Source organism: Callorhinchus milii, unplaced genomic scaffold (genome assembly GCF_018977255.1).
Source record: "Callorhinchus milii isolate IMCB2004 unplaced genomic scaffold, IMCB_Cmil_1.0 Scaffold23, whole genome shotgun sequence".
NCBI classification, from domain to species: domain Eukaryota; kingdom Metazoa; phylum Chordata; class Chondrichthyes; order Chimaeriformes; family Callorhinchidae; genus Callorhinchus; species Callorhinchus milii.
In genome coordinates this window covers 5,352,467-5,365,413 of record NW_024704764.1, presented here as the reverse complement: position 1 = coordinate 5,365,413, position 12,947 = coordinate 5,352,467, and the positions used below count along the sequence as shown (strand labels likewise).

The window sequence follows — 12,947 nt, the reverse complement described above, 5'->3', positions numbered from 1 at the left end:
TGGAGTAAGGAAACTTGCCCAAGGATTCGCCCTCTGCCTGGAATTGAACTCAGGTCTCTCACTTGCAAAGCGAGTGCTCTAACCACTGAGCTACAGGACTCCATGGGATGGCTGTTTGCGGGACATTGCGCTGCATGAAATTCACCTATTTGACCTAACTACTGTCTGGAGCCAACTATCATTGATGGTGCAGACAAATTATGGTAGCATCATGTAAATGTATTAAATATATATCTGTAAAATATGGTTTACATCTGAACTTGATTCTGTTTAGTGATCATGTAATTACTAGAACATACGGGTGCAATATAAGTCATGTGAATGATTTTATTATTCTAGTGCCAACTATATCAATAGTTGCTCATTGCTTGGGTCTGGGAAGTGTTTGAAACAGTAACTTTCTGGCCTTGACTAAGCTACTATCTCAAGGGAATAACAAGTTGGCAATAGCTGGAGTCTGGAATAACTGGAGTGAGTTGCATGTCGATTCCAGCAACATTCTGTATATTGATAAAGATGAATGTTTGGAATTTGTTATGCTCCTCAAGATGAGGGATGTTAATGCTGAGGAATAGAACATTTTTCTAATATTGCACCCAGTGTTAGAATTCTAGACTTCTGCTGTCATTGTTCGCATCCCCGGTTCCCTCTACTCTGTGTTAAAATCAGTCTTCTTGTAACCCATGTTAGAAACACAGACTCCCTGTACTCTGTGTTAGAATTGCAACGTCTCCCCATATACAACGGTAACATCACAGCTTGTGTCAGATTCAAATACAGCATGGACCAGTGGCAACGACAAATTACATCAGTGTGAAGCTCTTTCTATTCTTCAACAATATTCTTCAGAATGTTACGCTGTAGTATTGCAGTATTTGTTTTCCTCATTCTCTATTCCTCCTTATTGGCAGTTTTGCGTTGTCATATTGTTACCGGAGACTAGGTTTTGTATGCCTAAAATAATTGCGTGCAACACTTTACAGCAGATAGTGAAAGTAGGATAGAGTCATAGCCATCTTTGTACAACCCATTCTTCGGATAATTAAGAGTATTATATGACTTTTCTAGTCTTCGCTTCTTTAATAATCAGGCATTATCTAGCATATAGATATATGCAACTGGCAGCCGCATTTTGCCCACAAAATACAGTCAATTCACTTTACAGTATATTCTGTGAAGTGCTTTGAGATGTCTCGAAGACGTGATAAGACGCTATATCAAATGCAAGAATTATTATTATTTAGCATATAGAAGTGTTTGAAGAATGTTACTGGGAGGCTTTGCCTCTTGATCTGTTGTATGTTCTATTTCAGCGGCAGGCAGGCAGCAGTTCCGAGGGCACAGAAGATTCTGATTTTTCTGCTGATCTGGACCATACAGACAGCTCTGAGAGTGATGGACAACCACGTCGGTCTACCAGGTTAACCAGGTCTTCATTACGGAATAGCCAGAGTTCTCAAGGTAAATGCTACACTCCGCTTTTGGTGGTTGGACCTCTGCCCCCCCATCCTTTGAAATTCTATCCCACAGTCACTTTACCTCCCCTCCACCCACCTCCTTCAAGGCTCGTCTCAGGACCCTTGTCCTCGATCGCACCTTCGGTCACCCTCTCTGCCCTCAACCCCTCCTGATCCCAACTCTCAGCTTGGGTCCAAATGCTTGACTATCCAGCACCTGGGGATGTCCTACCGACTTGAAAGGAGCTATACAAATCTAATTTGTTGTTGCTGTTGTTGAGGAATCATAGGGGTTATGAAAAGGAGGAAAGATTAAAAAATGTAAAGCATCCACTAAAAGCATTGCACGCTGGTAATTTGTTGTTGGGTACTATAAAAATCAAATGAAACAATACAAATTGCAATTGGACAATAACCAATGTGAAGTGAAACCAAGAGACGGTTTAAAATTCTGTGTTGACTTATATTCCACTTAATCATCAGCATAGACTAAGGTATATATTTTGTCTAAATGGGTCCTAATATAGAATCCAAGTTCACAATATTTAAAGATTCTGTACATGGCAGTGCTTGCAGACGCTGATCTTTATGACTTCAGATCACAGTGACGAGTTTGTGGGCCAGTTTGTAACTGACTATTTCAATGATACGTTGTCTGGGAAACAAACTGAAACAAACAAAAGCTAATTTGCACATCCCTGAAGAAAATATGCTGATTGCACCCAAAATGGTGCCAAGTTGGCATAATTGTATGTTATTTGGAACTCAACGAGTACGGATTCCATGGATTTTAAAAAGAGTTTCTCGGCCAGACATTCAGAACAAGCCTTGTGTGACTCCAATACAAGCAGCTTACTGAAGCAGGTTTGATAAAAAACTAATCCTATACATGCCAGCTCATGAACATTTTGTTAATGAAAGAATACATTTGCTTAAGTATGGATTTATTTCCATGTAATGGAAATGCTGCTGGATAATGGGAACAATAGAATAAAAGGTCAATTACAGTGGCAGTTAATGACAAAGATTTTGAGTATATTAAATCATTTCCCATTCGCAATTAAAATGTCCCATAGTTGCAGCCCGTATCCTCTTCCCGCACCAGGCTACGTGACCCTATCACTCCAATCCTCGCCTGACTCCACTGGCTTCCCATCACACAGAGGATACAGTTCAAGATCCTGGTCTTCACCTTCAAAGCCCTCCATGGCCTTGCTCCCCCCTATCTCTGCAACCTCCTAACCCCCTACCACCGTGCCCGCTACCTCCGCTCAGCGTGCTTCGGCCTGCTTCACAGCCCCCGCCTCGCCTTCCCCACAGTTGTCGGGCGGGCTTTCTGCCACTTTTACCCATTCTCTGGAACTCCGTCCCCCAATCCCTCCGCCTTGCCCCCTCCCTTGCCTCTTTCAAGATCCATCTGAAGACCCTCCTCTTCACCCTGTACACCCCCTGCCTTACACCCTCCCCATTCCCGACCCCCAGCTTGGGTCCGAAGCACTGACTGTCCAGCACCTTGGGACGTCCTCCCGACATGAAAGGCGCTATACAAATGTAAGTTTGTTGTTGTAGTTATACTACAAGAAACCATATAACAAGAAAGGCAATCTTAACATTCCAAGGATTATTAAGAAAGGCAATGTGGCTTATTAGGCCAATTTAAAATTTAAATAGAGAGTTTAGGGTTTACCAGCACGCGGAACATTGTCCTGGCGTCCAAATCGCATTATTTTCCTCTTCAGTGCAGCTGTTTTAAAATTAGATTGTTAAGAGTAGATGGCATTTCTTCTCGGGTGGTCGTTTGGTCAAAGGGTGCGAAATGGAAGCCTGCACTCTTTGGTCAGTGGGAAAGTGACCAAGCACTTTGCTATCTGACTATCTTCATGTCTGCCTGTTCATATTTAGAAATGCTGCGTTTAATTGCAGGCATTTTATTCATGTGTCTGTTCTGGAGAGGGGAAAGTTGTTTGGTTTGAAATTGAAAACTCTTCTAGTCTGCATTGTAGTGAGCCGTGCAGCCCTGGGTGGAAAACTGAGCAACCGATTGAGCAGAGTCTTGTCGGAAATGTCATAAACTTAACCGTGACTGTCCCCTTAAGAGTTAATCATTTTGGAGCGTGTTAAGTTTGGGTGCTCCCAGTATTCTGAACTTATAGGAAATGTTTTTTTTGTCTTTTAAATCCCCTAAATTATACTTTTTTCAATAAATGTATGCAGACTCCAGTCCAGTACGTCAGATTCCATCATATGCCTCGGATGAACCTGCCTATGCTACAAGGAGGGTGACTCGTAGCCAACAGCAGACCACCCCCGTCACACCCAAGAAATATCCCCTACGACAAACGCGCTCCTCTGGCTCAGAAACCGAGCATGCAGTTGACTTCTCGGACAAAGGTAAGACCCAGGATGTAATCACAGCTTGTAATTGTTTTAAATTGATTATATAAAACAACAACAACAAATTACATTTGTATAACGCCTTTCACGTCAGAAGGACCTCCCAAGGCGCTGAGCAGTCAGGGATCCCCACCCAAGCTGGTGATTGGGATCAGGAGGGGTGGAGGGCGAGGAGGGTGACCGAAGGTATAATCGAAGAGGGCGGGTCTTGAGACGGGTCTTGAGACGGATCTTGAAGGAGGCAAAGGAAGGATAAGGTGGAGGGACTGTGGGATGGAGTTCCAGAGGGTGGGGGCAGAGAGGTTATATAAAAGTATATAATCAGCCTATATAAGGCTGATGTGTATCATTATGACATGATTGATTATGGTCCCAAGGTGCTGAAAAACCTTTGAAAGAATTATGTATCATTACATTCCTTTCCAAAATCCGCAGCATTTTAGTGCATTTGTCCTTTGAAGATTTTTTAAAGATGAAATGGTTAATGTATTTACTCATCTCTACCCTTGTTACAAAAAACTGTTTGAACAATTAATAGCAAGTGAGAACATCAGCTGTTTCTCTAGGGCATGAGTATCGTTATCCATGTTTAATCAATTATATATAAAATAAAAGTTTAGATAATAGTATAAATATAGTATTGGCAATTTTGCTATCACAAAATTTAAATTCTGTTCTTAACACCTTTTTTTCGTAATCCGAAGAAGGTTACACTTCCATTTAACAAAGTGCTTTGAAGGAAGCTTGCTTTTTTGGCTTCTAGTAATGTTAATGGATTTATTCTGCTTTTGTTATAAACAAAGGCAGCTCACAGCGCCATGGTAACAGTGTTTGTCTTAACCATACCACTTACTCTGTGTTACGTGTACTTAAAAAGGTTATGCGAGTACTGTAGTCGTCTGATTGCTAAATAACCTTCTAGAAACTGGGCGCAATGAGACTGAAAGCCCTGTTTTGTTTGGATGTTTTAGGCAGAGTTTGAATGTCATACAGAACTAAATTACCTAGTTGAGGCATGCTTGAAAATTGCTTTGTAAATGTAATAGTATCTATGATCCTTTGGGTAGATGAAATAGTTCATTAAGCTTTCAGAAATAGTTTCCCTTATAGCATAAGCAATAGTTATTGACCATAAGGCTGAAAGGATAAAAACAATACTGAAAGAAAGAAACAGTGTGGTTTTCTTAAAAGTTGCCCTGGAGAGGTAAGGGGAGAGAAATATGAGAGGGATGAAAAAAGTTTAGGATGGAAAGTCTTTTGACAATAAAAACAGTCCCTATGCTTGACAGTAATCCCCGTAAAGTGCTTTGACATGTTTTGACATGATAAGGCTTTATAAAATCCATTCCTCCTGAATGACTTGGATGCACTCCCATTGATTTGAGTTGAAGGCACATTGTTCAATGACACAAAAGCAGTCTGCTTCAAGCTAGACTCGTACCTGATTTAGCAATCAATGTGAAAAGTGGCAAAATGTGGTCCAAATCATGAACACAATACATCAAGAGAGAAAGATAAAAACTGAAAAATACTACAGACTCCTAATGATTAGCTTAACATTTTTTCGATCTCGAATGAAAACTAAAGGTATGAAATTTTTTATGTGCCCTGCTTTGCCCGCCCCATCATTGACAGGCGGACCTTCACCTCTCTGCCCCCACCTTCTGAAACTCCATCCCACAGTCCCTCCACCTCACCCCCTCCCTTGACTCCTTTAAGACCCGTCTCAAGACCTTCTTTGACCGTGGCTTCGGTCACCTTCCTGCCCCTACCCTCCCCGCCCTCCACCCCTCCTGATCCCAACCACCAGCTTGGGTTCTGATCACTGACTGTCCAGTGCTTTGGGATGGCCTCCTGACGTGAAAGGCGCTGTACAAATGGAATTTTTTGTTGTTGAAATGTTTAACAAATCAGTGTTTTGCAAACTGCTTGTTTTACAGATACTAAAACTGCCGTGGACCATGATGAGTCTCCCCCACGCACCCCGACAGGCAACGCTCCATCCTCGGAGTCTGACATTGACATTTCCAGTCCCAATGCATCGCATGATGAGAGCATAGCCAAGGATGCTTCAATGAAAGATTCCGGAAGTGACCTTTCACACAGGCCCAAGCGCCGGCGTTTCCATGAGAGCTACAATTTCAACATGAAGTGTCCCACTCCTGGCTGCAATTCTTTAGGTAGGGAAGAGATGTAGTTACTGGGATCAACAGAGATCTCTTTACAGTGATGACTTTAAAGCTTTAGAAAGGGACCAACTAGGCTGCCAATGTTTAACCAATGAATGTGTTGCGCTAATTACAATATTGCTTTAATTCCTATTTTATGAGCAACCCATGTTATAACGGGATTCCACTGCATTTAAGAAACAGTTTGATCCTGTCAAAAGGATGAATTTAGAGTTTGGTTAGTAAAACCAACCACTGTATTTTTCTAGTATTTTCTTGCTTCACATATGTTGGTCCATCTGCGTTGGTGGAGCAGTCTATACTGACACCTGCTGGATCTTCTCAGTTTATCAGCCTGCTTATTTCTTACTGTTCCTTTTGGATTTCATACCAGTGAAAGATTCCGGTTATGCGGAATGACGTGATTGAAAGGAAAAGGCAACACTTTTTAGGAGAAAATGTTGCATTGCAACTTATTTACAGTAATTTTAAAAGATTATTTATGCGCTCATTATTTATTGCTGTATTGCTACAGTCATAAGGTAATGTACTGTTTCAGGTCTCCAAAAATTCGCCGGTTATGTCTGTTCATTCCTCTCTTTGGGTCAAAGTACACACATTTTTCTCTGCCAAGTACCAAAGCTATTGTGACATTGAGGTGAGGTGGGAGTCAATTTGTGGAATGTAGTGTTATCTTTGTGTTTTGTGTTGCTATCTTGCTGCTGACGTAGATGTTTTGTTATTAAATACAGGACATTTAACTGGAAAACACGAGAGGCATTTCTCTATATCTGGCTGCCCACTGTACCATAATCTATCTGCCGATGAATGTAAGGTAAAGTAGACTCCATCCTATAATGTAGACCGAAAAAAAATCTAAGCAATACTGGTTAAATGCCATTCTACCCACCTGCCTTTGTGGACAAAGGAAGTTATTATAGTGCATGATAAACTCTGACAGTCAATTTTATATATTTCCACCTTCATTACATCTCCATTATAAGCGTGTCTTTGTTTTCAAAGGACTACATTTGACCTGATTTGACAGAAAACTAAGATGAAAGTTCTTGTGAAGAAATGAATCATTTTAAACCCATCTGAGGGAGTTCTAGAGTCAAGACTGTACACTGTTTGAGTGAAATAAAAGCAGAAAATTCTTGACATTTACAGCAAATCAATCAGCAGCTATTATAAAGTCCCTCATTAGAGTGTGCGTTCGCTTATAATGCAATGTCTTGTGGCTCCATGGTTATCAGAAATGTGGTATTTCCAGTCTCTGGTGAGGACTGACCCAATTCCTGTGCCTTTACCTTTTCTAAATCATAACCTTGCAGCTACCTTTTACTGAACAAATTGCCTGCCACAGGATTCTACTCCCAATACCAACCAGACATGTTTTCCTCCCGAGGCAGCTGGTATGCATATCTATCACCAGCTTGGAATCGTGAGTTATGTTCCTGTGAGTTAGGAATTGTCCCCGTTGACAAGTGGGCGGGACACAAATAAAATACAACCATTGCTGGATGTGCTAGTGGGAAGTGGAACTACATGTTTGGGCCTGAGCTAGAGACAAAGCTCCAAGGTTCAGACTCATAGCCTCCTGCTCGCAAACATACTCCACAGAGCATGTTGTTAATTGGCACATGTGCCAGATTAGCTGCATCCTGATCAGAATAGTGGCGTGCCAATGCACAGCAACACTTAGAAGGTGTTTTTCCATCTGTAATACTGTCAGTGTTGCATTAACTTGACTGTAGAAGAAGCAGTGATCCATGTTTCCTTTATATTTGCTAAGATCTCATCGCTCACCTGGGTTTGAATGATAAGCATTATTCATTCTGCTTACTTCATGATGCAAAATGTAGAAATTGGCAACTTAAATATTTGCACTGTTTTATAAGTTTGATATTAAGTCTCTTGCTTTCTGGAGCTTGCCCAGTTTTTCTCTTCTAATAGAGGAGCGTTGGTACTTTGCAGGTTAGAGCTCAGCAGCGTGAAAGGCAGATTGATGATCGTGCACTATCACAGAGGCAAGATGAAAACAACAGACATGCGACCAGACATCAGGCGAGTTTTTCTTGTTTCTGCACTCAGAAATATTAATTTAAAATAAAAGGTAGAGATACGGAATGGAAATAATAATAATAATCCTTGCATTTGGTATACAACGACAAAAAAATTACATTTATATAGCGCCTTATCACATCTTGTAGACATCTCAAAGCACTTCACAATAAAGTGAATTGACTATATTTTGTCGGCGAAACACAGCAACCAGTTGCGCACTGACTGTGACAAAGCTGAACATCTTGGTAACAGAAATAAACTTAAATTACATATTATGATGTGAGGCAAGAGGTTTGCGTGTTTATTATGGGATCATTTCTATATCACCAGTTATGTATTAAAATTGAAATTCTGCAAATACTGTAAAGATGAAGGACTGAGTATATAGGACCAGATAGTTTATTTACATTGTTCTTTACTCATCTTTACAGAAATAATTTACTGATGTGGTGTGTTCTAACCCTAACCCAAACTTGTATTTCTTTTCTTTCAGGCTCCAACAGAAAAGCAGCTGAGATATAAAGAAAAGGTGACAGAACTTCGTAAGAAAAGAAATTCTGGACTGACCAAAGAGCAGAAAGAGAAATACATGGTAGGATTATTTTTTTATATTTTTATAATCCTTTTGGATTTAATTTGTTTGACATTTTGAAACCTGGAAAGCCTGAAGACACACGTGAAGTAAAAGGTCCTGCTAACTGTGCTCCTGTGCTCTTGTTTGTCTGCTCAAATATGTATTTGTATACGTGTGTGTATGGGTTTAATTCAGCTTTAATGCCTCACCTGCATGATGTATTTGGACAAAAATGTCGAAGGTCTTTTTACTCAGCATTAGAATTTCAGATCACCTCTGTAATGGAAGCTTGAACTATTGAGGTGGGGGATAAAGAGGCATTTGTTTTAAGTGGTTATCTCTGGAGCCTGATGTCACTTATAAAAAAAATTGTAACATGACTATGTCCACTGAATTATTCTTATAATCATAGGATTTACATAAATCTAATTTAATGCCATAAATGTAGATATTTATTTTTCCTTACATATGTCTGGTGTCTTTTCAAAACACATATATTGCACTCGGGTAACTTTGCACTTTGCAGAATTATTCTTTTAATTACCATGGTGACGAAACAAAATAGAGCCCTATTTTGAAGCATTGATGTGTTGTTTTTATAACTTCCATTCAGTGGCACAATTGAGTTATGTAATAATATGATATTAACCTTCATATTGCAGAGCCGTCCTTGGAAATTCCAGGCACCTTTTCCGTGGCTTTTTTGTAATAAAAATCCTTTTTCACTCATGCATCACAATATATAAGCACTTGTATCAGAGTAATTCAAGTGCTCATATGTAAAGAGTAGCTTTTTTTTCTGAAATACTGTAACCCTATACAACAAAAACACCTTAAAAAGCATTTAAAATAATTTCCAACACTTCTATTCGTTTTACCTATTTGCTCTTTTTCCTTGTACTCTCTTTCTCTATTATTCTAGCTTTACTTTTTTCTATGTAATGGTTTTCTTCTGCCTCTTGGTGTCCACCATGTGTTTTGGTGATTGGAGGCAAATCCCCCCCCCCCCAAATTAGGCTTTTATTGTCGAACATTTTACTTCTGACACTCGTCCCTGATGTTTGCTATGCACTGTTGATAATTTGTAGTCAAAGGTCCATTTTTGGCTTCTCCTAGGTATTAATAGGTCACGGTAGTGTAGACAAACCCTACGTTAATTTAACCCACGAGCTTGCAATTTAACAGTTGTTATGATGTTGTGAAACCTACTCTGGCTGCTAGGATTTGTAATTCAAGATTAGGAAAGTGAGAAATATAGTAACCAAAGTTGATGCTCACAACCTCTGGTCAAGCCACCTCTGGTAATGTCCATCTCTGCCTGTTAGGTCTCAGTATGCAGCCGATTTTCTTTCACAGTGAAGCTAGTTTCAAGATTTGTGCTTGTGCAGTTGAACTTTCTGATGCAAGTTGCAGGACAAAATATTTTAACAAGCCCCCACATGGTGTAATGGATAGCTTATACACCGGGCCTTATGGAACAGGCTCCCTAGAGAGACAGTGGAAGCAGAAAATGTAATTTGTTTCAAGAACAAATCAGATAGATTCCTGCTAGAAAATATCTCAAGATACAGTACATAATTTGGTTCACGACATATCAAGTGACTGCCAGGTTGGTGGATGACGAACTAGATGGACCTTGGTCTTCTTTCACCTGGCAAATTCTTATGTTCTTATGTCTCACTAGTTTGAATCCGTGCTGAGTTTGCAGTTCTCACTCAGTCTGCTGCATGGGGAAGCTAAATTGGCTTCAGTCTTAACCAAATTTAGGGAGGATAACATCAGTTGGGTTTCGTAGTCCTGATCCCTCTTTAATATCCTCTTGGATTAGGAGGTCAGGTTCTGCTGTGACACCTCCGCAGTTGAGTGGATTAGTTGACACTCACTGGCAAGACTCACATGTGGATAATGACCACTTAGGCAGGATACTGGAAGACAGTCAATGAATGCCTGTGGAACGTCACCTCAGTTTGAGGAAGAACTTCACCTCAGCTTGAGGAAGCTGGGGACAGGAGCAGGGGCGGATGTCAACAGGAAAATCAAGAAGACAAAATGAACAAACTTTTTTTTAAAAAAAAGAATCAGTTCAGTTTAACTACCTATACTACAGCATTATATTTTTGTCATCGCTAAAAAAAAAAACTGTTTAGTAGTCTCCCTTCTGGAACGATCATCAATATAATTTAGGATAAAACACTACTTAGGACACAGCTTGTTGGGAGGGAATAATGCAGATTCAGTTACAACATTTCAGTTACAATAAACCCCCAGCTTACCGAACTCCCAACTATCGGGAATTCATACCTAGCTGAACCAGGCCCAAAATGGAAACGTTTTAAAATATTTTCACGGATCCACGTGTGGACTCCAGTCGCACCCCGTCCTCAACAGTTGCCAGGAAAGGATATCGACTTTGACTCCGTTTGAATCCCAAGAGCAGGAGAGAGCTTATTCACTGTATTCCGCTTGTGGGATGCAAATAATTACAAATTATCGGCATTTTTTGGTGCTGGCTTTTTTCAGAACCGAAAAATGCCAATACCTGCATTGTAATTACTCTTAACCGGAAATTCTGGCTCACTGGGCTGGGTCGCCCCTCCCATGTCCAGCTAACTTGGGTTTTAGAGTATATTTTGTTAATCTTACTTCTAATTATCTGTTCTCTGGGGACAGCCATACAGCTTAGTAAGGGGTTGTAATGTCGAGAGTTCTTATTGATAGGAGTTCATTCTGTCCCAAAGATGTTGACTCTTGGAGTATGGTTCCATGAGCACCTTGTCCAAATTGGAACATTGTTTACGTTGGGAGCTTGGCTAAAATTTGAATGTCAACAGGTTTGTTTGATCTTAAAGCAATAACGCTGAGCTTCAACTTATTTCCATCCAATGTCCACACACTTTCCAGCATTAGTTAGTGTTTCTTCTCTTCCTCCCTTTACTAACCTAGGTGTGCTGAATCTAGTCATAGCACCCTAACTGCTACTTGGGATGCTAACTGATTTAGCGCAGTGCAAGAATTGAATGTGCAACTTTCTGACAGATATACAGTACAATTTACATCTATGTTATGCCTTTCATGTAAGCACATATGCAACATGTCATCTGACCACTGCATTGTCGGTCTATCGAGTCACCTCATTCCAGGTTGAGTGACTGGATTTCGGGAAAGATCCATTCTGCCGTAGATTAGAGGAAAAAAATGTTCCTTTTTAATTTCTGTAGATTATTATCACCAGCAGAGTATCCTTTTATCATTTTATTTCTTTGTGTGCTGCAGCATACTGATCAAAGGTGTTGATTAAAGATTTTATTTCTGAGACATCTTGACAGCAACATTGATTTCCCAACTGTATTTGATCGCCTTCCCAGTTAGGTTTAGCTGCTTTTTGTACAATGTACAACCAATGTTTAGAAAGCTGATTTGTTGTACTCTGTTCAACATTTTCAGCATTGCATTTTCAGTTTACAAGTGACTTCTGTTTTGGTATGAGTAAACAAATGGAAGATTGTACTATTTTTTATGGCTGGTGCAGCGAGAGAACAGTCATATTACACCTGTGGTTTCATAGATTTATGTTATTCCCTGCCCATGGTCCATATTGCAACTTGGTAACCCCCTAAAGTACATAAGATAATAATAATAATAATCCTTGCATTTGATATAGCGCTTTTCACGTCTTCTAGATGTCTCAAAGCGCTTCACAGTAAAGTGAATTGACTATATTTGTGGGCAAATGCGGCAGCCAATTGCGCACAGCAATGTCCCACAAACAGTCATGGATTGAAAATGAGCAATTTATTATTGTTTTGTTTTGGAGGGATTATTATTAGGCGTCTGGAGTAAGGAAACTTGCCCAAGGTTTCGCCCTCTGCCTGGAATTGAACTCAGGTCTCTCACTTGCAAAGCGAGTGCTCTAACCACTGAGCTACAGGACTCCACATTACGGATCACTACAGTGCAATAAGAATTGAGGTGCTATTGTAATATAGGACTTAAACTTGGCTTCTCTCTTTATCTTTGAAAGGTTATTAAAGCAGTAAAGTGTGAAATTCCCCAATGTGATCCCAGTTCTAAATGAAAAGCTTGCCTTTGTTTGCTTTGTTTGCCTCAGTTTGCTTTATCTACCTGATAATTGAAGCAAAGCTCACAAATTGGTTTAAGAAAGATCTTTTCTAGGGGCCTGGGTGGAAGCTCTTAGGAGTGGGGCAACCTTGAGTAGCTCTTCCCCACAATCATAGTCCAAATGACTAAAACTTAGTTAAATTCCATTTAGGCAATTGCTGGTGAAAC

General features: G+C 40.1%; 1 protein-coding gene across 4 annotated transcripts in view; it reads left to right on the top strand.

The window, feature by feature from the left end:
- kat7b (K(lysine) acetyltransferase 7b) overlaps positions 1-12,947 on the top strand; it is a 38,140-nt gene that overhangs the window by 13,862 nt on the left and 11,331 nt on the right. For all 4 annotated transcript variants that reach the window (XM_007901547.2, XM_007901546.2, XM_007901543.2 and 1 more), the window contains exons 3-8: positions 1,314-1,461; positions 3,672-3,848; positions 5,792-6,031; positions 6,772-6,854; positions 7,997-8,086; positions 8,580-8,678. In XM_007901547.2, coding sequence (XP_007899738.1) covers positions 1,314-1,461; positions 3,672-3,848; positions 5,792-6,031; positions 6,772-6,854; positions 7,997-8,086; positions 8,580-8,678 — 837 coding nt within the window. The remainder of the gene's footprint in view (positions 1-1,313; positions 1,462-3,671; positions 3,849-5,791; positions 6,032-6,771; positions 6,855-7,996; positions 8,087-8,579; positions 8,679-12,947) is intronic.